The 27366-nt window shown below is 40.7% G+C and overlaps 2 protein-coding genes across 3 annotated transcripts; one reads left to right on the forward strand and one right to left on the reverse strand.

Annotated features, from left to right (window-relative positions):
* Positions 1–846: 846 nt before the first annotated feature.
* Positions 847–23203, forward strand: cdhr2 (cadherin related family member 2). 2 transcript variants are annotated; one of them, XM_033633087.2, is made up of 31 exons: positions 847–947; positions 3398–3454; positions 3544–3603; positions 3713–3852; positions 3957–4007; positions 5315–5404; positions 5584–5673; positions 5767–5889; positions 6801–6947; positions 7305–7380; positions 7468–7577; positions 10022–10225; positions 10341–10490; positions 10619–10780; positions 10882–10943; positions 11055–11298; positions 13226–13465; positions 13573–13642; positions 13725–14309; positions 14451–14522; positions 14727–14776; positions 14882–15033; positions 16419–16515; positions 16761–16849; positions 16985–17056; positions 17377–17512; positions 18658–18779; positions 20158–20271; positions 20370–20453; positions 20764–20821; positions 20904–23203. In XM_033633087.2, the coding sequence occupies exons 1-31, from the start codon at positions 938–940 to the stop codon at positions 21063–21065; spliced, it is 3879 nt and encodes a 1292-aa protein (XP_033488978.1). In that variant the 5' UTR covers positions 847–937; the 3' UTR covers positions 21066–23203. The 2 variants fall into 2 exon arrangements, with proteins under 2 accessions (XP_033488978.1, XP_033488979.1); XM_033633088.2 differs by having other exon boundaries at positions 20907–23203.
* On the reverse strand, positions 22774–27207 carry gprin1 (G protein regulated inducer of neurite outgrowth 1). The gene is made up of 2 exons (XM_033633089.2): positions 26797–27207; positions 22774–26303 (listed from the first exon to the last, which is right to left on the reverse strand). Exon 2 carries the CDS (start codon positions 26271–26273, stop codon positions 24090–24092), a length of 2184 nt encoding a protein of 727 aa, XP_033488980.2. The 5' UTR covers positions 26274–26303; positions 26797–27207; the 3' UTR covers positions 22774–24089.
* Positions 27208–27366: the final 159 nt, after the last annotated feature.

Below are 27366 nucleotides of genomic sequence, written 5' to 3' on the forward strand. Positions count from 1 at the left end.
ATAAGTAGCAAGTTAAGGCTATATTCTTCTTACATCTGTTTGATAACAGAAAAAATATAATGAATGAAATTAAACAAATGCTTTCAAAATCCAAAGAACTTTCTGGAGTAAATACCTGTTTTGTTTGGAATGTACACAACATTTTTGTTCATTATTCAGGAGTCCAAGTGTGTTTCCATGTACCTCTATTCTAAAGACCCCATTTTAAACACCCAAAACGGAAAACAATACACTGTTAAATGTTTTCTCTCAGAGTAAAGAGGTGTGGATCCATGCTTTTGTTCTGAGGCAAATGTCTGATTATGAATGAATCCAGTGGGTAGAAGAGAAGATGATCCTTTGTGTGATGGCTTTTAATTAGGAGGGCAGGCTGAAAGGGAGGGGGGCTCATTAGGGAGGTACATGGATCTGTGCTCTCTGAAAAAGGCATCGGACCACTGATTGGTTCTGATGGGATGTTTGAGAAAAGTGGGTTTTGCTCAATGGAGGCAAAGAGACTGTTGTTGTTACCATGACAACAGAAGCACCCCCTTCAAACAAAAGAGCTCAACGACTCTGGTATGGATGGACGCTGGTGACCCAGTATGGCAGGATGCCATGTGTTACTGGTGACAGGGCTGGCCAGCCAATGATGGGCCGAGGAGTTTGCCTGGTCCTGTCTCTCATTACTACCCAGCCGTAATTAAACAGCCATAATGTTGCCATGTCTGAGAGCAAACAACAGGTGGATATTTTCAACTATTTCTCCTCAGTGCAACGCTTTTGTATGTTTTTTTAACAAACACACTCAGGGAGGAGGTTTAGTGCCGTGTTATTGGCTGTGCGTTTCTTGTTCCTGTTAATCATTTATATTTACAACTACAAGACGATAATTTCCAGGAGGAACAAGAGGCAAAGGTCTCATCTTGACATCAGTAAAGGAGAAGCTCCTCTTTGAATGTCGTCCGGTAAGTCTGACTGCTACATTTTACTTTAGATTTAGCTTTTTGAAGAGTTAGTGCAACACTTTTAGTAACCATATAGGATGATGAATGGTTTGTCAAATATACTGTATGTGTATTTAAAAGTGCTGATCATGAATAGATTGGAAACTCTGCTGCTTTCTGTAATCCGACACAGTAAAATATCTTGTACTGTAAAACTGAAGGGGACATTTATAGCCCATGCTTATCTTTTGATAGATACATTTTAAAATTGAACAATTCTCAGAAGCGTGGAGCCATCCATCCTCTGACGTTTCAGCATTAAAGCCAGTTTATTCTCATATTTATTATAAATTGGTTGTCACTCAGAACATCCAAACCTACCAAAAGAAACTGTGGAACTGGTGGCAAAATGATAAAAGAGATTAAGGGAGCCTTAATCATTCATACAAAGATTCATTAACACAAACTCTGGCTTCTCTCAATACCAAAAGGTGATAATTCCTTAATTAATTTAAGATTTACAAACTGAATTATCAATTTTAAATCCAGCCGAGAGGCATACTGTAAAATGTCCTACGTGTTGTTGGTCTGTCTGGTCTGTTTTACTCAAATGTTTTAAATATTCTACTGTACAAGTTCTTGCTTACATTGGAAAATAAGGTGTAAACTTATTTTCTAGTTTGATATCATTTCACCAGAGCAGGCAGTATATCCTCCAATGTCATCAAAATCAAAGAGGAAATCACACAGGGCAGAAAGCTGATGCTGTTCTGCTTTCTCAGTAATGAAACTTTCAACATGTTTATGACACTCCCCTCAGTGATGTCACAGTGGGTGATGGAAACACCTGCCGTGATATTGCTAATTTGGGTGCAGCTGTGTGCAATATGCTGTTAAATTTCAACCCACAGAAATCAGGGCAAGAGCTGTTTTCTGCCCTTTTGAGTGCACGTAGTTAGGTCATACATGTTACTTATGTTAAATGAGGAATAAAATGTTTAATGTCAATATCTTTTACCACAAGTTGTCTCGATAAGTGAGACAGATGAAATGAATGAATGAATGAAATGTCAGAATTTTATTAAAAACATCTCAGTCATCTTTTTTTGTCTTATTGGTAGGGCTGCGAGTTACAATTTTTTGCATTATTGATTGTTGCATTTAGTCTATAAGAAGCAGATAATATTAAAAAATGCCTTCAAATTGTTTTGTCCAACCAGAAGTCAAAAAACAAAGTTTTAAGAAGTTGGAACCCGAGTTGAGCGAGACATGATGTCGGCATGTTGGTCAGTGGGCTGACCCACAACTTCAGGCCTATTTCAGTTCACAGATATCTGTATATATGCGCAGAATCTGAAGGCAGTGGGACAACATTTTGGTATTTCTGGTTTTTGTTTGTAGTCACAGAAGTCCAATCACAATTGAGTGCGCTTTGGTTATATGCAGGTAGACAATTTGTGAGGCAAGCAAAATAGGCGGAACACAAGGGCCGAAAAGTAATCTTAGAGTCCATCAGTTGTCTGCTGTGGCGACTATTTAGCTTTTTATCACCTGATTCATAAACAGAATCTGTTTGTAGAGATAAGCCGAAATGTTGGTTTTTAGTCTCACTGTAAACAAACACTAGCACATAGAAGATGAAGTCTTGGCCGTGAACATGGTAAATATTCTAGAGTGCTTCAGGGATGATGTTTTTCTGTAGGCTGACGCAGAAGTTACTATCGGCCTGCTTCAATCGTCAAAAGGCCTCTGGGATTTTTCCATTGGATTTTGGATTATTGCTGAAAATAAGATCTGTGACAAACAAATGTTGATGATACCTACATGTTTGTTCAGCAAGCTAATCTTCACTAATGAACTCCATTTTCCATGACTATTAAAGCCTAAACGCAATCAGCAGGAGTAAAATGCTAATGTTAGGCTGTAAACAAATGACACTATGGTCACATGACTTAATTTCAACACATGATAACAAGACTGTAAAGCTGTGTTGGGTGCGGCTCGGCGCGACAATGTTCAGTAGTCTTATTTAGCCACTCGTTAGCAACCGCCTCTTTTAAGGCACATAGAAACTTTAACATTAATGAGTGGGGTTTTTACTGATGGATTTTTGTCTTTTAAGCTTGAATTAACCGCAGACCTTATTTCAGGCATTTAACCAAAAACACAAAAACGATTTACTTTGAGATTAGGGAACCATGAGTGGTAGAATTTTAACTCATGTGTGGGTTTTACAGTAGGTCTCATTCCTGAGGCACTCGATTCCTGCTTAACATGATTTTAGCATGCAGATGTTAGGATTTAACTCAAAGCAACACTGTGCAACTTCACAGAAGTACTAGCATGGCAGTAGACTGATATTACTCTTATTATATTGTCATGGCTAGTAAAATAGTTGACAACTTATCTTCTGGTAATTGACTAGTTTTATCAGCTCTACTGATCAGATTGTTCCTTCTTTTCATTTGCAGACATGAGGGGGATCACAGGAAGTATGTTCCTGTTGTGCCTTATTAGCTTAACTAATGGTGAGTATTCAGTTACTTTTATGGTCATTTTGTAATTATGTCTTTACATTAACACTTAACATTCAGCTTACACTGTGTGTTTTCTACAGCAAATACCAGTCCTACAATCAACGGTTTGGTTCACCATGTGTGTGAAGACACCCCCATAGGTATATACAGTCTGTGTGTGTGAAACTGTTTTTGTTTCATTTTTGTGACTTTATATTCAAACAAATACTGCCCATGTTTATATATGTTCATCTGATGTTGTTGTCACAGGTGCCTATGCGTTTAGTATAAACGCAACAGATGCAGACAACGACCGGCTGACTTATGCACTCACTGAGCCCAATGCCGCATATTTCGCAGTAAACAGTGCCACTGGAGATGTGTCAGTCAAAAGGGAACTAGACAGAGAGGTATGGTGCCTTGGAAGTAGAGCCTTTAGTATTTAAAAGTTTCATCTTGATTCTGTATGTGTTTTTCCAATTTATCAATATGTTTTCAATTTTTTTTATTCTAGGCCTCTAATGTAATGCCGCTTGGAGTTACTGTCTCTGATGGTCTCAATAGTGTAAGTGGCATTTTATTTAGTGTTGAGTAATCCAAATGTATTAAAAAATGAAATAAAATAAAATAAAAAGAAATAAAATTAAAATGATTGGCCAATCTCATTCAGGGCGCCCTATTTAAACTGCTTTAGCAGTTTAAATAGGGCGTAGGCAGGTTAAACTGCGTAGGCAGGCTAAACTGCTTTAGCCTGCCTACTGTTGCTGCTTCCTCTGCAAGCCTCTTTGCAGCCCGCTTCCACTCCAGCTCTTCCTTTCATATGCTATATCTGACTTATCAACGTCATTTCTGACATTGACACTGTTGCTGGATCTGTTCTGTACCCAGGGGGTCTTTGCTGCTTCCGTGTAGGCACATGGAAGGGCAGGGAGGTTTGCTCTCTGTGCCTTAGGCTTTCCTCGCATATGCATGGAAGGCAGAAACTCTAACAACAGAAAGCCAGGCAGTCACACCAAAACTAGGGCAGAGTGAGGATAATAGTAAAATAAAATTTAAAAAAATATAAAGATGACATCACATAAAAACGGGTCTATAAAGATGGGTTTTAAAATAAGCCACTGATTCTGCGAGCCTTATCTCCTCTGGCAGATCGTTCCACAGTGGAGGAGCACTGATGGGAAAAGCATGATCACCTTTAGACGCTTAGTTGCTGGGCACCTCCAATAAACCAGCAGCAGATGATCACAGTGTTCTTGGAGGCAAATAGTTGATAAGGGTGTTAGCAATGTAGCTCAGTCCTAGCCCATGTAAGGCTTTGTTTACAAGGAGGAGGACCTTAAAATCAATTCTAAATGTAACAGTAAGTCAGTGCAGAGCAGCCAAGACTAGCCTGATGTGCTCTCTCCTCTTGGTTCTGGTTAACAGTCGAGTTGCAGAGTTTTTTTGAATGAGCTGAAGTCTCTCAGTGGTGTTTTTTGGGAGGCCAGTAAAAAAAGTGCATCATAGTAGTAATGCAATGGGAAGTTTGTTGCCTTATTCACTTGACTTTATTTTTTAAAAAGTTTAAAAACGTCTCACACATCTCTTGTGAGGTATCAGTAAAATAATGTCTGGAGGTACTGACCGAGTCTATTACCTAGAATAAAATTCTGGGGTTGCAGTGATTTGCTAAAATTAAATTATAAAACAAAGATGCTCTTGCTTTTCTGTGTGCCTTTTGATATTTTTTCATTATGTCTCTCCAGATGTCATAAAATACATGTAGACATTTTATTTCATTTTCACTCCATTCTCCTACATTCTCCAAATGTAATTCATTCAATATCAGTTTGTTAGTCATATTAAAAGAGTACACCATGCACTGTCTTTCAGATAAGCAGAACCTTAAATATAATATTAAACGATACCAACGACAGCAAACCCATTTTCCTGCAAGCGGCATATGATGCTTCGGTCCAAGAAGTAAGTCCAACATAAATATGTTAAGAATAATTTTAACCTATTTGTTTATCGACTTCTCTACACCAGCATCTGCTGCCAATCCATCATGATGTCAAATTTTCTTACACTGTTATTAATGCTGAGAGACATTTGTGTGTGTTTTTTATTCTGTCTGTTTTTATCTCCATCCAATTCATCAGAATGCCACAGTAGGTACATCTCTGTTTAGGGTGCAGGCAACAGATGCAGACACTTCAAGTGCTGGTGTTGTTAAATACAGCATTGATGAAGTAAGCTTCCTCTGTAAATCATGTAATTGATTAGTGTCATAATGTGATCTTCCTTTAACTTTACTGAAGTATAATTTACACTGTATTTTCTAGGTCACTCCAAATGATGGCTTCAGTCTTTTCAGCATCTCAGCCACAACTGGGGAAGTCAGATTAAGTGGACGTCTGAATTTTACTGCGCTGAGCACTTTCTATCGGCTGAAGATTAACGCAACTGTAAGTACTACGCAGTAACGAAGCAAGGAAATACACGTCTTGTGTCTTGCAAATATGAGACTGGTGTCGATCTTCTTTAGCATGTTTCCCAAAATGTCAGAATAGTCCTTGATACGGGACGGTTCATTCAAAGTCCCCCTCCAGGCACGTTTCAAAGTATGTCAGAATACTCTGCTATGGTTAATAAACTCTGAAAAGGGGCTGGAGGCAGATCTACTCTTTGTCCCTCATTGAGAATGTCTGGATCCACGTCGCCCACCACTGCTACTTGCAGTGGGTTTCGCTTTTTCTTTGTCCATTGCTGGCACAGCGCTAAAACAAAGTGTGGAGACAGGTCTGGCTATGTGAGACTAGCGATAGGAGAGATACATGTTTGAGCCTCAGTCAGACCTGGACTCAGCTGAGGAGTCTGTCGTGCACCAAAGTTGGTGACTAGCATCATCTGCTATGATGTTACAGTCATTACAGTTTAAATAAAAAATAAAAAAACTAAACACCATATTCGCTGTCAAAACTTTTACGACGCCAACGCAAAATCTGATTTGACAAGTCTGCAAGTTTGCCTGGTCTAAATTTGAATCTCAGATTTTAGGGGAGTACACGGACATCACTCATCATCCCATGTGAAAACACCTCTCCAGTGACAAATTTTGCACACATACAAATCAGTTTAGTAAAGGTACTTGAACAGGCCAAAAAAAACAACAACTTTGATGTCATTATTCATTCTGTCTATACTCAGTGGTTATATTACTACATGTCTTTTTTTATTTTGAAATTTCACTTTACTAGTCTATAATTATGTAAAATATTTCTAGTACAAGCAGAAAATCTCTATTACTTAGGCCTTACTATAACCTACTTCTACTTTTTTTTTCCTAATTTCAACATCCCTGTGTGTCCCGTAACAGGATGGTGGAGGCCAGTGTTATTTTACTGACACCAAATTCCACTCAAGCACTGTTTTTTCCATCATTACGGTTGTGGATGTGCCAGACCTTGACCCACTGTTCATTGGTATTCCCTACATCGGGAGAGTTGAAGAGAATTCTCGACCGGTGAGTGCTGATTTATTTTATTCAGAGTGCTGCATTGGAAAAAACGTGCTTAACTGGACTGATTTTAATTTTTAAAGAGCAAATGAAGAGGAAATTAAGGTTTTACCATCTACTATATGTCATCCAGTGCATTCCAGCATTCAGTTATGACACATTTTCACATTTCTTTGCTTGACGTCTGCTTTTAATTCTCATGTACATGTAGCTATGTGTCCCTGTGTGAGCCCAGGCTTAAATGAATAAGTTTGGTCATTTTGTTGGACAAAACTGCTGCAAATCATTGTGTGATACAAATCCACAGGCAGTACACCTGCTTTTAAGTTGTTTGTAAATGAAGAGACTTTTTTTCTTCGCCAGGGCCTGTCTGTGTTTACAGTGACTGCCATAGACCAGGACTTAGAAGTCAATGATGATATCATCTATACCATTGAAGGTGAGCTTCATCAACTCAGTGAAAACTATTTGTGTTTGTCACTGAATGAGTGAAACATGTTTTTGATTTTTCCACATTGTTTGACAGATTCCACAGCAGAGGGCTTGTTTACAATCTCTCCAACTGATGGCATCATATCTGTGTTGTCAAACATTGACAGAGAAGCTATCGGTGACAGTGTTACCCTGACTGTAAAGGTACAGTTCATTTTTTAAGTAATACATCAGTTTTGGTCCATAAATAATGTTTGTTCTGAAAGATTTTCATTCTTTAGTTAAAAAAAAAGTTATTACCATGATTTAAAGGAATACTTTAGCGAGCAAGTGATTAGCTTACCTTAGCATACTGGAAGCATGTGAGAACAGCTGGCCTGGCTCTATCCAAGGTTAAAAAAAAATCCACCTACCACAAATTTCTGCTGGTTATCTAGAAATCTCACAGTGTCAAGATTCCTGTACCCAGTGAACCTGGCCAAGTCAGTGTTCCAGCATGTAACTCCCAGTGGAAGGGCAGGGAGGTCCTAGAGCTGAGCCATACCACCAAATATTAAATTGTAAATGGAAAAGAAGTTTTCTTTGACTAAAGTGGTCCTGACTGGACTTGAGCATAGCATTAGTTCAGGAAGGCCATGGTATCAAGCTCAGCTCACATCCCAGCTCCATCAGCTGATTGATAGAGGGGAGTCAGCTGATGGATCACATGATTGGCTAATCTCATTCAGGGCGCCCTATTTAAACTGCTTTAGCCTGCCTACAGTTGCTGCTTCCTCTGCAAGCCTCTTTGCAGCCCACTTCTACCCCAGCTCTTCCTTTTTCTATGCTGTACCTGACTTATCAATGTCATTTCTGACATTGACATTGTTGCTGGCTCTGTTCTGTACCCAGAGGGTCTTTGCTGCTGCTCTCTCCGCCTTAGGCTACCATGTAGGCGCATGGAAGGGCAGGGTGGTTTGCTCTCTCTGCCTTAGGCTTTCCTCGCATGCTCATGGAGGGCAGAGAGGTGTCCTCTCTCTGCCTTCGGCTTTCCACGTAGGCACATGGAAGGACAGAGAGGTCCCAGAACAGAGCCATACTGCCAAATATCGAGTTACAAATGGAAATAAACTTGTCTTTGACTAAAGTGGCTCTGGCTGAAATAGTCGTTTTGCATTTCTGTTTGTGCACAAATTACACAAACAAGATGTAACCTGTTAATAAGCTAGTTGGAGATGCTGGTAGGCTGATATTGTCATTCAACTCTCTTACATGTTAGAAATCAGTTTTGCCAATCCTCTAATTGGTCTTTGAGTCTATTCAGTTCTAAAGAGAGAGGGGGGTGGAAGGTGGACTATTGCACGCAATGGTTCTCTAAGTTATTAATAACTCAAACACCACTGGTGAGGCTGCATCACTAGATGCAAAGCAAGTGCTATACTACATTCACCAGCTGTGGATAACCATCTGCAATACGTCTCACCTGTTCCTTTTCCTCACTGGACAGCCATCTTTGCCTGAAGTGGGGGTCAATGCCTGAGCTGAAGACACTTGCTTAATTCGTGTCAGGCACTGGTTACCTCCTTTCAATGTCCTCCAAAAACAAATCAAAGCATTCGAATACTAATTTAGACGTCAATTTCCATGGTAACAATTGAAGCTGCAAAGCATTCAGATCAGCCCTAGTAGAAATGTTTCGTGAAATAAGAGTTTTGGAGAACACCTTTAGGAGACAGGAGGGACAGCCTTCTGCTGTGTGCTTCTCTTATTGAAAAGGAGTTGAGCACAAGGTCAAATGGAGGTTTCTTGGCAAAGAACCAAGGAAGTGAGACTTAGCGCAGGGGCAACGTCTTGATAAGACTTCATAGCTTCATCGTCCCTCCTCTGGTTCCTGTAATGAGAGGTGAGGGAGCAGTCAAGGGTTTTCTGAGGGAGGGTTGTGAAAACGAGGTCAGATACACCTGTAAAGGTACATAGAAACAGGAAATTAAACAGGCCTGACCTTTGTTCCTGAATATAACCTACAATAATGTAATTTATGTTTGAAACACCAAACCAAAGAAGGAGGCATGCTGCAGTTTGTGAAATATAATTAAGCATTAAGCCACAAGAAGCTGTGTTTTACATGCAAGGTAGCTTAAGTGGCACTGTTAACTTACCATAGATCATTGTGTAGTTTGTCTGCTTTGGGTGGAGATAAAAGGCTGGTGGATTTGCCGGCAACGACAGTAATTTCTCCATCAACATGACATGACAGTGGTTTCCCTGGCTGCTCGAGCATAAATCCCTGTAGGTTCTGTTTGTTTCTTTTCGGCATCTTCGTGTTTTTTGTGCATTCATTGTACTTCTGACTCATACTTCTCTCGTCCTGGGGGATGATAAATGGTACAGCAGTTAATTGGTGGTTGCCCTCTTTAGCTTTGTGTCCCATATGACAACAGGTGACTAATTGGCACAGTAATACTAAAATTGTAATGTGGTCACATTTGTGTGTTTATAGAGTGTTTTATAAATGCCTCAAACGTGACTCAGTCAATCATAATAAAATCTGGAATGCTCTATATTATAACCAAAAATAAATGTTTTGAGTCGTGAGATCTTATTTGATTAAGAACTTTTATTTTGGTAATGCTGTAACTGTGGAATTGTGATATTTTGTTCTATTTCAGGCTACTGAGGTTAATAAAAACATCCACGGGATCCATGCCAGCACCACAGCAGATGTACAGATCAGCATCATCGACGTCAATGACAACCCGCCGGAGTTTTACATGTGTGGACACTCCTGTGTAAATGAGAGTCACTTCACAGGAGAGGTCATTGAGCACTTGAGCTCTGTTTCCTTCAACATGACTGTCAAAGATCTGGATAAGGTGAGAAAAAGAATCACAAAAAAAAGACGACATCCTTCGACAAAAAGATGCAGGTTTCCTGGATAAGGAGTGCATCAATGATCAAGTATGAATCTTCTTTTTTGGCTTTTCACAGATTTCCAAAACTAAACTAACCCTGGAGGGGGAAGACAAGGACGTGTTTTCCGTAGAACCCACAACCACCATGTCAACCAGCATCGTTCAGCTTCTGGTCAAGCAGCCCCAAAAACTGGATTATGAAGTGACACAGCAAATGGTTCTACAAGTAAGAAAAATCAGAAACTGCTTAGGAGTCTGTGAATATGATTAGTAACATCTTTCATCTTTTGGTCATCAATGTGATTCTCTTCTTAACCAGTCTGAGGTGTTCCTTATGCTCGTGTTTTGCTGCAGATCATTGCCATAGATGAAGATGAACCCACCCTCCGCTCCACTGCTACAGTTACTATTAACATCAAGGACGCTAATGACAACAGCCCCAAGTTTCCACAGGACACATATAAGTTGACGGTGCCTGAGCACTCTCCTGTTGGGACAATATTGGCCAACATTACTGTAAGTCCTTTACTATCTCGATTCTTACTCAGTTTGAGTATACATGTAAGACACATCTGAATAGCACTCATAGGGGCACACGTTGTTTTTTTGTCTCCCAGGCAGAGGATCCTGACACAATGGATCAAGGCAACATCACCTACAGACTTCTTCCAGACAGCATGTATGCCAAACCACTTAATTTGCTTATTTGAATGTCCCCACTGTCACTGTGCACCTTGTGCTGTCATGCTAACGAGACAACACCATTGAACTGCCTGTATCTGTGTTTCAGCCTACTGTATTTTGACGTGGAAGAATATACAGGCACGGTTTACGTGAAGAATGCTAGTCTGGTGGATCGTGAGGTCAGATCTCTGTATTCGGCCACTCTGCAGGCCAGAGACACAGAGGGCAAGCCAGGGTCAACAGTGCTGGAGATCACTTTGACTGACATCAACGACCAACCCCCAGTCATCAACAGAGAGTATTACAGGGAGTTTGTTAAAGAGGGTGAAGACCTTAAAGTTACAATTGAGGTAATTGTGGGTTTGAAAAATAAGAGAACAGTAAATATTTCCATCTCATAGGTGTTGATGCTATTTACAACAGGAATTTCTGATTCATTTAAAGGTACTGTATGCGACATTCAGAGCATTATTATAGCAGCAAACCAAGATGTGCTATGTAAAGACCAAGTGCGAAGTCACAGTACTTTGGTGTGTGTTGTAATCCAAGCTTCTCTGTTTTTTGTTGTGATAGACAGTCAGCATGTGAGTTCCTGTGTGTGTATCCCGCAACAATCGCGGCTGCTTTGCACTGCACTCATATGACGGTTACAGCTAATAACGCATCCATGGTGATGGAACAGCGTTGTTGCATAAGCGTAAAGCTCAGCTTTCGGTTCTCCACCACGTTAACACCATTAGCACTGTTGCCGTTGTTAGCATTGTTTGCACTGGTAGCACTATCAGCCACTAGCACCGTTAGCTGCTAGTCAGCGGCTCAGCCATCTTCATGTCGAGAGCTGTGTTTAGACAATCCCGGCTCAGAATCTGACTTGTATGCACTGCATGTCACTTATATCTCCTTTAAAGTGTTGTATCAATGAAGAAATAAACCTAAATCCCATAGATTTTGTGTTAATGGAAAATGAAAACTAAGATGTTAAACGCTAGGAATGGAGGATGTGGACTTCTTTTTTTTTCTTTAGTCTGAGGCTGTTAATCATATTTAGGCTATAGCCCCAAATTTATAATTAAGAGATGTCTTTAAAAAGCATTTAACCACTGTAGCACTTTACACTATAAAATTTTCAATCTCATGATGGAAGGTTTAAAAAAAAAAAATCAAAGATCTAAACTGACACAGAAGAACCAAAGACAGGCAAACTTCACCGCCAACAGTTTGGTTGAAGATTTGGTTGTTATGTTCTCAGCAGCTAGTGTAGCCTCCAGCCTGCAGCAGAGATCAGGAGCAGGCTACAGAAGTCTGGTAACCTCACCTCATTCTAACTCCACATCCTATAGTTTTTTCATTTTCAAAATGTAGTCACCAGCCCCAGCCAACGCTGGCTCAGGTTCCATCACTAGAGTCAATGTACTAGATTTTGTGCAGCTCTTTTTGGAGCCAGAGGGTTCCAGAAGAGCCTGTATACAACTTTTTTTTTTTTTTTTTTTTAAATGCAGTGGTACACCCCAGAACCTGGGAACAGACTTACTGTATGTGTGTAAGATTAAAGCTACAGCACAAAACAATATTTTAGACAACAGCATTCTTCCAATGTAGTGAATACAGTTGAGAGGGTCCTCTCCTGCTTCAACATGACATCGCACGTATTGGCAATGTACTGTAGTGTACTTGCAATATTAATGATCATTTGTATTTTAACTACTAACACTGTGCTACCTTGAATTCATGAAGAAAACGTTTCACATGCCACACGTGAATGAAGAATCCAAATACAGAGAAAATTCTTGATGAATTCAAGTAAAAAGGGTGCCCATTTAACAACAGTAAAACTATATCAAAATTTCCTTCACAAACACAACTCGAGCAGTACAAACCATGTCTCATTTATCTTGCCGTATGCTCAGTACTTCCCCAAACCATTTTGGCTAAAACCTTGTGATTTAAAACTCTTCTGCATAAATAGTCTCAAGCATGGGTTAGTATTGCACCTGGGGAAGCACATGCGTTTGATTTCCACTCATATATTCCACTAAAATCCCGCCTCCCAGATTGGGAAGCAACAGGAGTGGGTGAGTCTCAGCAGAACTCCTCCTAGTTTTGCTGTTGTTAAACATGGCCCCAATTACTTCAATTCATAAAGAATTTTCTTGTTCTCTTGGTTTATTTTTCTTCATGAATTCAAGGTAACATGGTGTGAGTAGTTTATATATAACTGATCATTTAGTAAGAAGTGTAGTTTCTTAATCATTTCTCTGATGTTTCTCATTTGAACAGGCTACTGATGCAGATGATGCTGATTCAGTAAACAGCCAAATCGTGTATGCAATCGAACCAAGCAGGTTCAGTGATAACTTCACCATCGACCCTAACACCAATGTGTTAAGAAACGTAGGTGTGCTTGATCGTGAGGCCCTGGACCCAGAGCTGGGCGGTATAATCGAGGTCAATGTGACAGCTACTGACAAGGGTACTCCCCCATTGAGCGACGTGGTCACAGTTATCATCAATATAGAGGTATGTCTTCAGCAGTTTGTACCAAAGTATTGGTGCTGTGTTGCTTCTGAAGCTGTCACTCCTGGTGAGGATGACAACTGTTAATGTTTTCTTTTGATGCATTCCAGGATATCAATGACAACACACCACAGTTCAAAGCCTCCTCTTACAATTTTTCCGTCAAAGAAGGAGATAAAGGTCGGTATATGACTTTGCAAAGTGCCTTCAAGTGTTCATAAGTGTGAGGCTGGATTTTAACCATATTTTTCCATCCAATCAGGTGCCTTTGTGGGTTGTGTTCATGCTGTGGATTTGGACCAAACGAAGGAATTTAACCGCATTTCTTTCAGTATCATTGAAGGAAGCTTTGGTAGCTTCATCATTCGCACCTTTGCAGATGAGCGGGGTTACAGTGGAAACATCACTGTGGACCCTGACATTGAGCTGGACTACGAGAGTGCCCACAAGCATTACAAACTGCGGGTAGAGGCAGCAGATATGGATCAGAATAAAGCTGTGGTGACAGCGGATGTCCACATCATTGACGTGAATGATGAGAGGCCAGAGTTCTTGCCAGTAGGCCCTGTGGAAGTGGATGAGAACACCACCATCAGTGGGGCTGTTGGCAACTTCACAGCAGTGGACAAAGATGGAAACCACTCACTGGTCTATGAGCTGGTATCCATGAAATGCAGATGTGAAGGCTCTTGGACACCTTGCAGCTGGTTTATCCTGGATCCAACGGGGGATGTCAGAGTCAACCCTGAGCACACAGTGGATTATGAACAATGTGACGAGGTGGAGATAGAAGCTCAGGTGGTCGACGAATACACAGAGAAAGGAGAAAACAACAGTGTCAAAACAGGTCAGCACTGTGAAGTTATTCAGATAACAAAAGCGTAACATCTCCAAGTAAAAGCATGGAATCATAGGTCAGGCACAGACCTACAAACACACTTTTCACATCACTTAATTTCTTTTTTTTTCCTTTTCTGAATATTTTCAGCAAAAATGGAGATTGACATTAAAGACATCAACGACAACACTCCTGAATTCATTTTGTCAGATCTGGTATTCGGTGAGTGAATCAGTTTTATCTAAAGAAGAATTTTTTGGCTAGTGACCCCTTAAACTAAGATCCATGCTGTCACACTTAACAAGAAATATTCAGCAAAAGTCATATAAATAAATAAAGTTACTCTTTTTCTTTACAACAAATGTGAAATATGCAACATATGGTTTACTGATAGTTTACTCCTGTTTTTTTCTGTTTGCATTGTAGTTGTGGTGTCAGAAAAAACAAGTAAGGGGACAACAGTTGCAAGAGTCACTGTGAGTATGAATGAAAAACCAATAACTTACCAGGATTCCAGCTTGTTAATGAGACATGGGACATGATGTCCAGACATTCATGCTTGTGTCTCTTGCTGCTTTCAGGCTACAGACCGTGACTCTGGACTAAATAGGCAGATTAAGTTCCAAGTAACAGCAGTCCAATTTCAAGAAACCAACAAAGACCCAACCAACAAGAAGTTGCTGTTCAAAGCTGAAACCACAAATGACGGTGACGTTTATAAAGGAATTATTCAGTAAGTACAAAGTCATTCATCAGCATTATACTGCTATATCTCATTCTACTCTGAATATGTGCTTTGGTGTTTACTGCTGCACTCATTTTCGCTTTCTGACCTGGACCGGAGCCTCTCTTCAAAGTGACTGTTAGTATTTCTTGCTGGAAAGTCAGTCAAAGACTACAAAGAGATACAAAACCACAACAAAAAAAACTAATCATAACGACTACAAAAAGGAGCAAAATAACCACATAAAGATGTAGAAACACTTTAAAGATTCACAACATGACCTAAAAAAGAGACACAACTACAAATAGAGACATGGTGATAACAGAGAGACACAAAAGGACTACAAATGACTACAAAGAGACATAAAAACTACAAAGAAAATCAAACAATTACAAATAGACTCAAAACTACTAAAAAGACACATAACAACTACTAAGAGAATCAAAGACTACAAAGAGGTGTAAAACTACAACAAAGAGATGCAGAACAACTACAAAGATACATAAAATGTAAAAAGTTTACAAAAAGAGACACAAAACATCAATAGAGAAACAAATCAACTAGAAAAATAAACAGTGAGAGGGACACAAAATGGCTACAAAAGGATTACTCCAAAGAGACACATTACAGCTACAAAGAGACTCAAAAGGGCTATAAAGAGGCTCAAAACAACCACAGAGAGACACAAAATGACCACAAGAGACACAAAACAACTACAAAGAATCAAAAAATGACCCCAAAAAGACACAAAAGTTTCTACCAAAAGACATGTAACAACTATTAAAGACTCAAACAACTACAGAGACTTGCAAAACAACTTAAGAGATGTAAAATGACCACAGAGGAATGCAGTGACTACAAAGATGCACAAAACAACTACAAAGAGTTGCAAAGTTGAAAGAAAGAGACATAAAACCTCAACAGAGAAGCAAAACAACTAAAAAGAGATAAAAAGATTACTACAGAGAGACTCAAAATGACTAAAAAAGAGGCTCAAAACCACCACAAAGAGACACAAAAGATTACTACAGAGACACACAACAACTATAAAGAGACTCAAAATAACTTGAAGCGGCTTCAACTACAAAGATGCACAAAATGACCTCAAAGAGACACAAAATACCTGATAGGAGATGCAAAGTTCAAAAAAAGAGACACAAAATGACTACAAAGAAAAAAAAAAAACAATTGTAGTAATAAACATTAATAGTGGAAAACAAAATAAAAATGACTGCCAAGTGTTGCAAAACTGCAATAAAGACACACAAAAAGACCACAATGGCAAAGAGACACAAAATAACTAGAAAGACAACTTCGAAGCCATCTACAATGAGATGGAAATTGACAAAAAAGAAGTAAAAATGACCATTCATGATTTCCCCCACTTTCCACAGAACTACCGAGGGGCTTGATAGGTCCCTGAAAGGGAAGTATTTAGTAACAGTGAATGCAACTGACACCGGTAACCTCTCAAACAGCACCATACTGGAGGTGAGTGACTGCAATCATTCAGCTAGGTTTCTGTTTCAATTTCAATTCAATTCAATTTTATTTATAAAGCCCAATATCACAAATCACAATTTGCCCCACAGGGCTTTACAGCATACGACATCCCTCTGTCCTTATGACCCTCGCATGTTTATGTTTATGAGCATTATACTGTCTGTGTTGTTAACACAGGATGCACAGTAAGACCTCAGCCTGTGTTAATACTTGTGTTGTTTTTATTGTTGCAGATTATCACAGTTGATGAATCATTTAAAGTGGAACTTGAATTCAGATCTTCCAAAGCCGAAGTCGAAGAAAATGAAATTAAAATCACAAAGTACGGTTCTGCTGTGTTTTAGTAAAATTTAAATTGGATGACAGTGAAGTGGAGAATGTTTCTATTTTTTAAGTTAACACATATCTATGTTTCTCATTGGGGACCTGGTGTTTTCTCTGATATCTACATTTCCAGTGCGCTTCAATTTGCCACCAAGGCCAAGGTTGAAATTACTGCAATCAGGGTGAACAGTGCTGAAACCGTAAGGCAAGTTACCTCATTACCTCTAAATCTAAATCACTGTATGTCAAAATAAATGCTACAGTCTGCGAGTAAAGATAAACTATTGGCTGGTGTGGACAGGCTCTCCAAAAAATTCTCAGCTTTTCATTTCCATGCACTGTTGTCCACTAGGTGGTGTCAGTGTCCCTGTAAACAATCACATTGCTGAGGATAAATTATTTACTGATGATTGTGAATGATAATTGCAGCTGCACCAGGGGATTTTAGATTAAGAACAGCTGAAATAGTTAATTTAGGTTCTTTATTTTAGGTGTGTAGTTGTAATTGTTGTATTCTTCTCTCAGGGCTGCAGGTCAGACTATCGTAGAGGCATATTTTGTCTACTTGAACGGGACTGCTCTCAGCTCGACTGAAGTGGAAAAGATCATCTCTGATCCTGAACACTCTTCTGTGCTCATAGGGCTCGGCCTCTCGGACATTGTGAGTATGAGCAGTTTCAGAGTTTTATTTTCTGAAAGGGTCTCTTTTCTGTGATGTTATACTTTTTCAACTGAGTTAAAGCAGCATCACAAGTTGTGAATTTTTTGAGCAGGTGTCCATAAATCTCCCGTTGCTGATGCTGCACAACGTTCCACTGTATTCAGTCCTTGAAAAGGAAATCATAGCAAACAGCACAAAATTACTGTTAACTGCAGCAGTTTTTGTTTTCAAATTGTTGTATCAAAGTTCCACATGTAGACATCACTGATCTCAATGAGGAAATCCGTTTCTTTGACAGATTGTTGCAAATGATTACAAATAAAACTATAACAGATTAAGCCTAATTGGAAGCTAAAATTTATGATAATTCCTTCAAATTTTGTCTCATAGTCATACATTCATTATTTCTGAGAGAAAACTAAGATGAAGATTAGTGTCATCGTCACAGAACAGCATCATCATTGTACTTTATTTGCTTCTGTGATTTGTTTAGCTGCACAAATAATCAGCAAGAACATCAAGAAGTGACGTCATAACTGAGATATAATCAAAGTGCTCATACACTAATTAAGATAAAACTACTGCTACTAACTACTACTTTTATTTTACTAACATTTTAGACAGGGAAAATGTATCTATATAGCACATTTCATACCCAAAGACAACCTAAAGTGCAAGTAAAAGCACAAGAAACAAATGCTAAGGAAAACTAACACATTTGATTAAAAACATTAAAAATTAATAAAAAGGTACAAAGGTAGGTCTTAAGTTTAGATTTTAAAGAAGTCAAATGTTCCACATTAGAGCAGCACAGAAGCTAAAAGCAGCTTCACCATGTCTAGTTTCGACTTCAGAAACAGCCAATAATCCAGAGCCACCTGACCTGACAGGTCTGCGAGGTTTGTACGAGGTCTGGAGATCTAAAAGTATCTTGGACCAAACTCATCGATGATTAATGGACCAGCAACAGAATTTCAAAGTTGACTCTGTGACAAACTGTTAGCCGCTGTAGCCATTGATTTTAATTCATAAATGAATGTGTCAGAACTATATTGTTGGATCTTACAACAAAGTGTAAATGAAGCCCTAATAGGTGCACAGATACAACAATATTCTGAAGATAGATTTCTTAACTTGTGTTTCAGGGGAAGACATCGGCGGTAGTAGAAGAAACAAACCCTGTGCAGTACGTTCTGCTGGGGATAGTGGCGGGCCTCGTCATCGTGCTGGCTGTTCTCACCACTTCATTGATGTGCACTCGCAGAAAGTAAAAAAAAGGAATATTCTGTAGTCAAAGTGACAATTAGAGAGAACAATTTTTTAAGATATTTTTCAAGGGATTTTTTGCCTTTAATCTATAGGACAGTTATTTAACCTGAAAGGGGAAGAGGGAGAGGGGATGACATGCAGCAAAGGGCCATGGGTTGGAGCTGAACCTGTGGCCACTGCGGCAAGGACAGAGCCGTTGTGCATGGGGTGGGCCGTGACTTGAAGCCGTTACATCAAAGCCAACAGACTCTACTGACAACAACAGTAATTTTACTTTGTAGAACACAGGAGTTGCTGGTCTGCCAAGAGCTTGATCAGTTAGTGTGTAGGGTAAAGGGTAAAGGGCAAATATTCAAATATAGCATATATTTAAACCAATATTGATTTTTCTAGGTGGCTAAATTCCTCTCTGCTCTGGCCCCGTCCACAGCAAGTCGGATCACCGTGTTTAACTGGATACTTTTAAACATTTAGTCAAGGCTAAAAATGACAATAAAAATCAACAAGTTTGCAAATTTTACACATCTCTACCTGGAAGTGATTGTTGTGGTTAGCGTGACATCACATTGATTCAGTCTACTGCTCCAGCTGCAGCAGCGAAACAGGCTGCAATGTGATCCCTACGGCCAACTGCGCACCTGTCAGTAGCAAGAAGTGCTTGTTTTTGCCACTGACAGGCTCCGATTATTATTATATGTGTCTGACAACATTAGGGACAGATCCTACAGAGAAATTAAATGTTTTTTTCTGTAGCTTTGACTGATCCGGTCTATTTGTTATTGAGTGTAACCAAGTCTTGCTCAAAGAGAAGCTCGTTCTGAAATCTCGCTGAATTTTCCAAATTGTCAAAATCAGCTAAATGTTCAGCTATTGCATTAAAAAATCTTTTAGATAATTCCAAGCTATACTTTCTGTACTTCAACACAAACAACTCCCGCCAGCACTCCTCTGTCCAACTCTCAGTTTCCACCGTTTTTCATTCAACAAGTCACCTCTAGTGAGATTTCAGAATGACTTCTCCTTGAGCAGGACTTGCTCACAATAACAAACAGACCAGCGAAAGCTGATTTCTCATTAGGGTCCTTTCTGTAATGTTCTACATTTATAATGAAATTTTAGCCTGTCAGTAGCAAAAACAAGTACTTTTAATTGACATAAATTGCACATTTTGGGATTACACTGCAGCTTGTTGTGTCAGCGATCTCTCCATATACTGGACGAATTTAAAAAAATGTTGTCTCCTTTACTCTCCTAGACGCAAAAACATTCCCTTTAAATAATAACCACAGTTAATCCCAGTAAAGCCAAGCACTGATCTAACAACATCCATGAGAGGTACTGTGCCTGTTTACTAATCGACTCACTTCACACCACAGCTACAGGAGGAAGCTGAAGGCGGCTAAAGCCATGAACTCTGCATCCATGGTGACTTCTGACAACCAGAAAAGTGGTCCTGTGGTGCCTGGGACCAACAAGTACACCATGGAGGGGTGAGGAGACAGCAGCATTAACAAGATAAATGAGTGAATAAGTGGCATGAAATATAACACGTGTTTGTGTTCCTGTGTATTTCATTACCCGCTAACAGGGCTAATCCTGTCCTCAACCTCAACATCGACACGACCATGGTCCTGGACATGGACGAGGAGAGCTCAGATGTGGACAAAGTCAGGTAAAGAAAACCTCTCCGTGACTACGGTCTCCACCATCTGTTGATAGCAGTGATTTGCTCGGTCACAAGGTGGTGGCTCACAGTGACACACGACCTCACTCTCCACTCTGCAGCCGTGCTGGTTAATAAACTGGGAATGTTTCCATGTGAACATTTTGTCACAGTGTGCTCATGACAGCATGTTGTGATTGGGAGCTGGCTTTCTGCTCCTGACGTTGGCATGAGACCTTTATTTAAATCAAACACACGCGCTTTATAAAATTATGAACTGTGCATATGGAGATAACTTTGATGACTTTTTACACCACAGCCTCAACTCCCTGGACTACAGCAGTGATGTGACCTTTTCTGAAAAGGATAGGCCCATGGTGAGTTTACATTTTAAACTCCATGTTCAGTTGTACTTATTACAATACGATCTAGTTTCAAAACTCCTCTGCTCCTCATTAGCAGATGATCCAGGAGGAGGAGGAGGAGGAGGAGAAAGACAGTGGGCCACCCGAGTACATCGAGCCTCTGGGTGCAGCACTTGCCCAGCGGGGCAAGAAGAAAGGCTCCGACAATCCTCGCGTGGGTTACGATAACCCCGCATTCAGCACTACAGACCTGTGATGGAAACAGTGACGCTGACAGAGGCCTCAGATGGACATTATGTTGCTTCTCTGTAATCAGGCTGACCAAATTACACTTCGATGGTGTTGAAGTCCTTGTGTCTTCACATAGCCTTCTGTTGTGACCATTAGTAATGTATCATTGACTCCATGCACAAGATTCAATCTAAGGTGATGAATTTGCTTTGTCTAAACATTCAGTTCAAGGGAAAACACAACAGAAAACCAAAATGAGAGACGTTACTCCACTATACACACACTATAAGTGTACCACATAGTATCTCAGTCTCATGGAATTGGGTTTGGTTATTAAATTGACTGTTTAGTTGTCCAACAGTCAAAGTAATAGTTTGACATTTGGGAAGATATGCTTATCAGGAGAGAAGATTGATGCCACTGACACATAAAGCTCCAGCCAGGAGACATTTACCTTAGCGTAGCTTTAAGACTGGAAGCAAAAAAAAAACAAAGAAAAACATCTAGCCTGACTTTGTTCAAAGCTTAAAGGAGCACTTCACTCCCAAAATGATTATTTGTATATCAGTTGCTCACCCTGTGTCACACTGAATTCCTGAGGAAAGCTTTGTTCTTCTCGCATGCCTCCACGGTGAACGAAAAATCCAAAAACAGAAAATTCATGATGAATTGAAGCATAGGGGTCCATGTTTAACAACATCAAAACTATATCAAAACATCCATTTAGAAACTGCCATACAAGTATACAGTATAATCCAAGTTCATTTATCCAGACGTTTGCTCAGTGCTTCCCAAACAGATGGCCCTTTCAGGCAGAGAATTAAACTAAAAGTGAAATTTATCCGACTCTGTGGACAAATGCAGTAATTTTCCTCGCTGAACATGGGAGCTGCTGGTCTTTCGATGCCTCAATCAATTAGTTAGTTTGTGTTATTGTGTGACAGTGTTCACTTCTCAGTTCAGTTCCTTGTCCGAAAGAGCCGTCTATTCGGGAAGTGCTAAGCATATGACTGGATTTATCAGACTTGGGTTATACTGCACGAGTTGTGTGAGAGTTTGTAAATGGATGTTTTGACATCTGTTGTTAAAGGTGGCCCCCATTAACTTAATTCTGTTTTTGGATTCTTTGTTCATCATGTTCACGTCACAAGTAAAACGTTTTCAACATGAATTCTATGTAACACGAGGTGAGTGACTGATACACAAGTGATGGTTTTGGGGGTGAAGCATTCTTTTCCTGTGTTAAGTCTAAGTACATAAGTAAGGTAACTGCCTGCTGGCTGTAGCTTCACATTTAGTGCAAAGACATAAGCATATTTCCCCAACGTCAAACTCTTCCTTTTAAAATGTCTTAAAACAAGTCTTATCTAGACCAATGGTTCCCAACTGGTCCATCAACAGGGTCCAGATTTCTCCTCAGTTATTAGTTCAAGGTCCACCCATTTTAAAATGTTCAGCGTCATGTTGTCGAACTAGTTTGCTGCCTGTTAAGTAGCTGTTTGTCATTCACTCATTCCACAGCAGGAAACAGCATTTCAAAATAAAAGCTCTGTGCCAGAAATTTCTTTACTTCAAAATAAAGTGTGTTTTTTTACAAACACATGTTCCCAGGTCACTTGCGGTCCATTCAGAACAGACTCATGACCGACTTTTGGACCAAGACCCACAGCTGGGAACCACTGATCTAGACAATAAAAGATTGGACAGAAGCAAAGGGAAAGCAAACAAAAACATTTGTTGCACAAGAGAATCACTTTATTTTTGTTAACATATTAAGCGACGGTTTAAAAACTGTTTGGTTTGCTTTGAAATAAATTGTATTATACGTTATGTCAACACACAATGTTAATTTTTCTTGCAGCTGATGCTACTAGAAAGAAAATCCAAAAACAAAAAAAGTGGAAAATATTGCATAATGTCGGTGTATGAATGAATTGCTTATTTATGACAGCATGTCCGCCAAAAGGCTTAACTTTGTGAGTGTTTAATTTGTCAGTGTTTGCTTTGGGTTTGAGATACTTGTTGCTGAAATAAAACCCCATGCAGTGTGACTTAGCGACTTCCTACAAGCAGCGGAATGCAAGGATTATTTCACTCTTTACTGACATCTAAATGAATGTATCACAAGTGCAATCTGTGAATAAAATCACTTTCTCCAAATGTGGATTCGATTGCACTTTCGTGAAGTTAACGTATGAACACCAACATCACTGACACTGTAACAGCCTCTGAATTAAAACACACTTAAAATAAGCTTCATCACGTAATTTACAACTGAATCACTAATCATGGCATTAAAATACACTAAGTAGTAATGATTAAAAATACCCTCATATCAGGTGTCGATTGTCCTCGTCATCTGTACATTTTTATACTTTTCACAATACAAACAAGTCAAAATGTGGCAAATCTAAAAGCAGAGTATAAGACGTACAAAAGCCTGCACTAGTGGTAGGAACTCCTCTCACACAGATCAATTCACCATTACGATCAACTCTAACTTCCGTACTCTGGAAACAAAATGAACCTCAGGTTGTAGTGACTGACCATGAGGCCATAAATCACAATCAAAAACTGTGAGTCACTCTACTATCATCGTGTCTCTCCACTGAAGCCTGTAAGCGACCAGGAGAAGGGCTGGCATGGCTTCGTATTTTCTGAGGTGCATTAGAAAAAAGTATCAACAGCGACATGACTCAGCGGACAACTGAATGGTCTGAGTGAAAAACATTAAAGGAGAAGAGCTAAAGATGGCATTGATATATCACCCTCATTTTCCAAATATGGAAATATGGAAGTCCAAGAAAAAGAAGCAAAAAAAGGAAACTCCGTCTAGTATGGCTGGTTCTCGATGCTCTGTGATAGAAAGTTAAATGCTTTTGTGCTTTTCCTGTCCCATGTGAGGAGCTGATTTTCTTCTCACACTTTCACGACAATGTCACGTTGAAGTAAATCAGTGTATCACAGACACGTATATCCTGTGATTTCTTACACCACGGGTTTTTTTCTTCCTCCAATCAGCTGTTGTTTTCTCAACAGGACTCTTGTGTCACTCTGCGGTGTGAGCTTTGGAGCAACAATGTGGCTGCTGCATGTTCTCCATCAGCTGACGGAAGGGGTTTCTTCTGCGTCGGCTCACCTCCCCATCCCGGTCTCCCCTCTTTCCCGCCCGGCCCTTACCCGAGCCTGAACCAGAGCCCGAACCCCCCTGGATGGACTCTGATGAGAGGGGCTTGGCTGAGGGGTTGAGCGGCGGAGGTGGAGGCATGGAGGGCTGCTTCTGCTTCTTCACCTGTTTCTCCAGGTGTTTCTGGATGGCTGAGCCCAGCACAGCCACCTCCACCACTGCCCCGTACACCTCCCACGTCATTCCCTTTTCATCCCAGCTGACCTCCTGCACCGGCTCCTCACATTTCTCCTTGCAATTTACTGCCTCCTTTGTGTCCTCTTCAGCTGCTTCCACCTTTTTCTCTTCGGTTTCTTTCTCCTCCTCTTTGTCCTCCACCACCTGCTCCTTTGTACCCTCTTCCTCCTCCTCCTCCTCCTCCACTATCTTCTCCTCTATGCTTGCATCGTTCTTGATGTCAGGAAAAGTCGTGACGGTGGGTGTTCTTGGGGTCATAGGTGCTGTGGCGACAGAGCGAAACTCCACCTGCTGACCCACCTGCAGCTCAGCATCTTTAGTCTCTGTGCCTACACCTTCGCATCTCCCCAAAGAGCTGGGGAAGTAGAAGGCGTGGTCCCCCTCAGGAGGGGTCATGGGGCTGGTAGCCGCAGACTGACACTGCACCACCTCCAGGCTCACCTGGGTGCGGATGTTGTGGCAGCCGAAGGGAGCTGGAGATTCAGGGACAGGAGGCTTTGTCACGTCTCTCAACTCACGTGCACCTTCATTTTCTTTCTCTTCTGAATTTGCAGACTTAACGTCTGTTTTTGGTTCATCACATGTGGACACAGAGGATTCTACGGTTTCATTTTGTGGCAGGTTTGTGTTTGAGGTGTCCTGTACATCAGGGGCAGCAGGTTCTGTGAAGACATTTTCCTTTCCATCCTCCTTCTTTACATCATTGTCTTTCTCTCCGGGTTCCTCATATTCATCTATTTTGACCATCTCTGGCTCGATGGTAAAAAGAGATGACTCAGCCTTCTCTTCCTCTTCCTCATCATTGTTGCTATAGTGGGTCACCAGGATTGTAATGTCTTGATCCATACTGCCCATCCTCTGCTGCTTACTCAGCTGATTACTATCCTCCAGAGTTACTTGAGAAACTATTAACCCGGCAGCAGGGCAGCTGGTGGAGCTCTCTGGAGATGTATTCGAACTGAGGCCCTCGCTCGGCTCCTTTGATGTGGCAAATTTCAAAGCTCCAGCTTTCTCTGACTCTTCCAGACTTTGTGTTGCGGGGGAACTCTCCTGTTGGCCACTCTCCCCATGCTCCTCACTCTTTTTCACTTTCTCCTCCTTCTGCACCGTCTCCCTCCCGATGAGCACTGGGAAAGCCGTGGTCGAGGGCGTCTTTGGGGTCATGGGGGATGTGGCCACAGAGCAGAACTCCACCTGCTGACCCACCTGTAGCTCAGCATCTTTAGTGTCAGCGCCCACAGCTCCAGACTTCCCAAAAGAGCTTGGGAAGAAGAAGGAATTGCCACCCTCAGGGGGCGTCATGGGGCTGGTGGCCGCCGAGTGACACTGGACCACCTCCAGGCTGACCTGTGTGTGCATGTGTTGCTGGCCGGCAGGAGCTGGGGTTCGTGGGTCTGAGGGGCCTGGGGTTGCTGGCACAGGCACATATATATTTTCAATGTCTGCGTCTTTTTCTGTGGTTTTATCCTGAGACGTCTCCTCCTGAATTTCACCATCTCCATCCCCACCACTCAGGAGCTCATTAGAGAGTGTCGCGTCGTTGTGTGTGGCTGCTGTTGTTTCATCATCTTCAGGCTGTTGTGTCAGAGAAATTGCGTCAGTCTGTGTAGAGTCTTTTACACAACCGCCTCCTGAAAGCACTTGATCTTTAGATTTTGCATTCTCGTCTCCCTCTTCAACGTAGCTGGCATTCGTGTGATGTTTTGGCTGATAGTCCCCTTGTGTTGTTGACTCTTGACTCGTGTTTATCTGAGGTCCCTCGGGCTCAGCGCTGCCATCTGAGCCGCCTGGACGCTCTCCATCATCCGTCTTCTCACAAGGCTTGTGGTCCTCTCTGAGACCTCTCATCTCGTCTTTCAGACTTCCCATTTTGTCTTTGCATTTAAGTGGTGGAAGTACCTGCAGGGCACAACACAGCACTGACACACTGTGCAAATTGTAATCACTAACTATAAGAAGCTCCAGCATGTGCAGAGGATAAAACAAAGGTTTTTGTGATAAAAATATTCTATCATACGATGTCGATGTCAAGTATGCAAACACTGACATGTAACCAAGTTACATCATACATATGATGGAAATTATTCTCATGCTTATTTTGTATCGTAAAACACTGTCATCTGGGATATATACTATTATTAAACACATGCATTTTACATGTTATTTTTTATGTTGGATTCTTTTATCCAACATTTCACTGTTAGATTAGACATCAGATTGCATCTTTCTACCCTACAAATGTGCTCACATAGCTCATAATCAAGTTCTGTTTGTTCCATAATCTCATAAAAGCAAAGCCATGCACAGGAATCTAAAGAACTTGTCAAATCTTTTAACTATGAAAACAAACAGGATGAAACAAATTGCAGGAAAGCACGAGTAACAGACATACCTCAGCAGTCCAAGTCAGACTGAAGTCTTTCCATAACTCTCTCTCTCACATTTGGGTCAAGCACCGCAAAAATCTCACCGTCGATCGAGACCTACATCTGTCCGAATGTCTCCCCTGTTGATTGATAGTGATTGCAGCGGCTACAGGTTTGTCTCTAGAAGAATCTATCTTAGGCAATCCTCGCTCTTTAAAGCTGTGGCTGTGTCTATTGAAAAGCTTCACATTTTCCTGTTTCCCTGGAAACCACGGTCGGGCTCTGGCAGTGAGTGGTAATGTAATGACAAAATCTCTGTACAGCTCTCTAATCATCAGTAAATCATAGTAATTAACACCAGGTTCTCAAAGCAACACAATGGCAAAGTGTATGCAGAGATATAAGCCTGTGAATCAATGAAGTGGCTTTTGGGGGAGACTGTTTCATTTAGAGGAGGCAAAAATTGAAGATAAAAGCTTTCATGTCACTACAGATGATCAGTGTGAGCACTCCTGAAGGGAGGGTGAAGTATGCAGAAGAGGGATTTCTCTTCTTAATAATGAATTGCTGTTTTTAGATAAGACAGCAAGCTGCAT

Source organism: Epinephelus lanceolatus, chromosome 7 (genome assembly GCF_041903045.1).
Source record: "Epinephelus lanceolatus isolate andai-2023 chromosome 7, ASM4190304v1, whole genome shotgun sequence".
Classification (NCBI taxonomy): Eukaryota; Metazoa; Chordata; class Actinopteri; order Perciformes; family Serranidae; genus Epinephelus; species Epinephelus lanceolatus.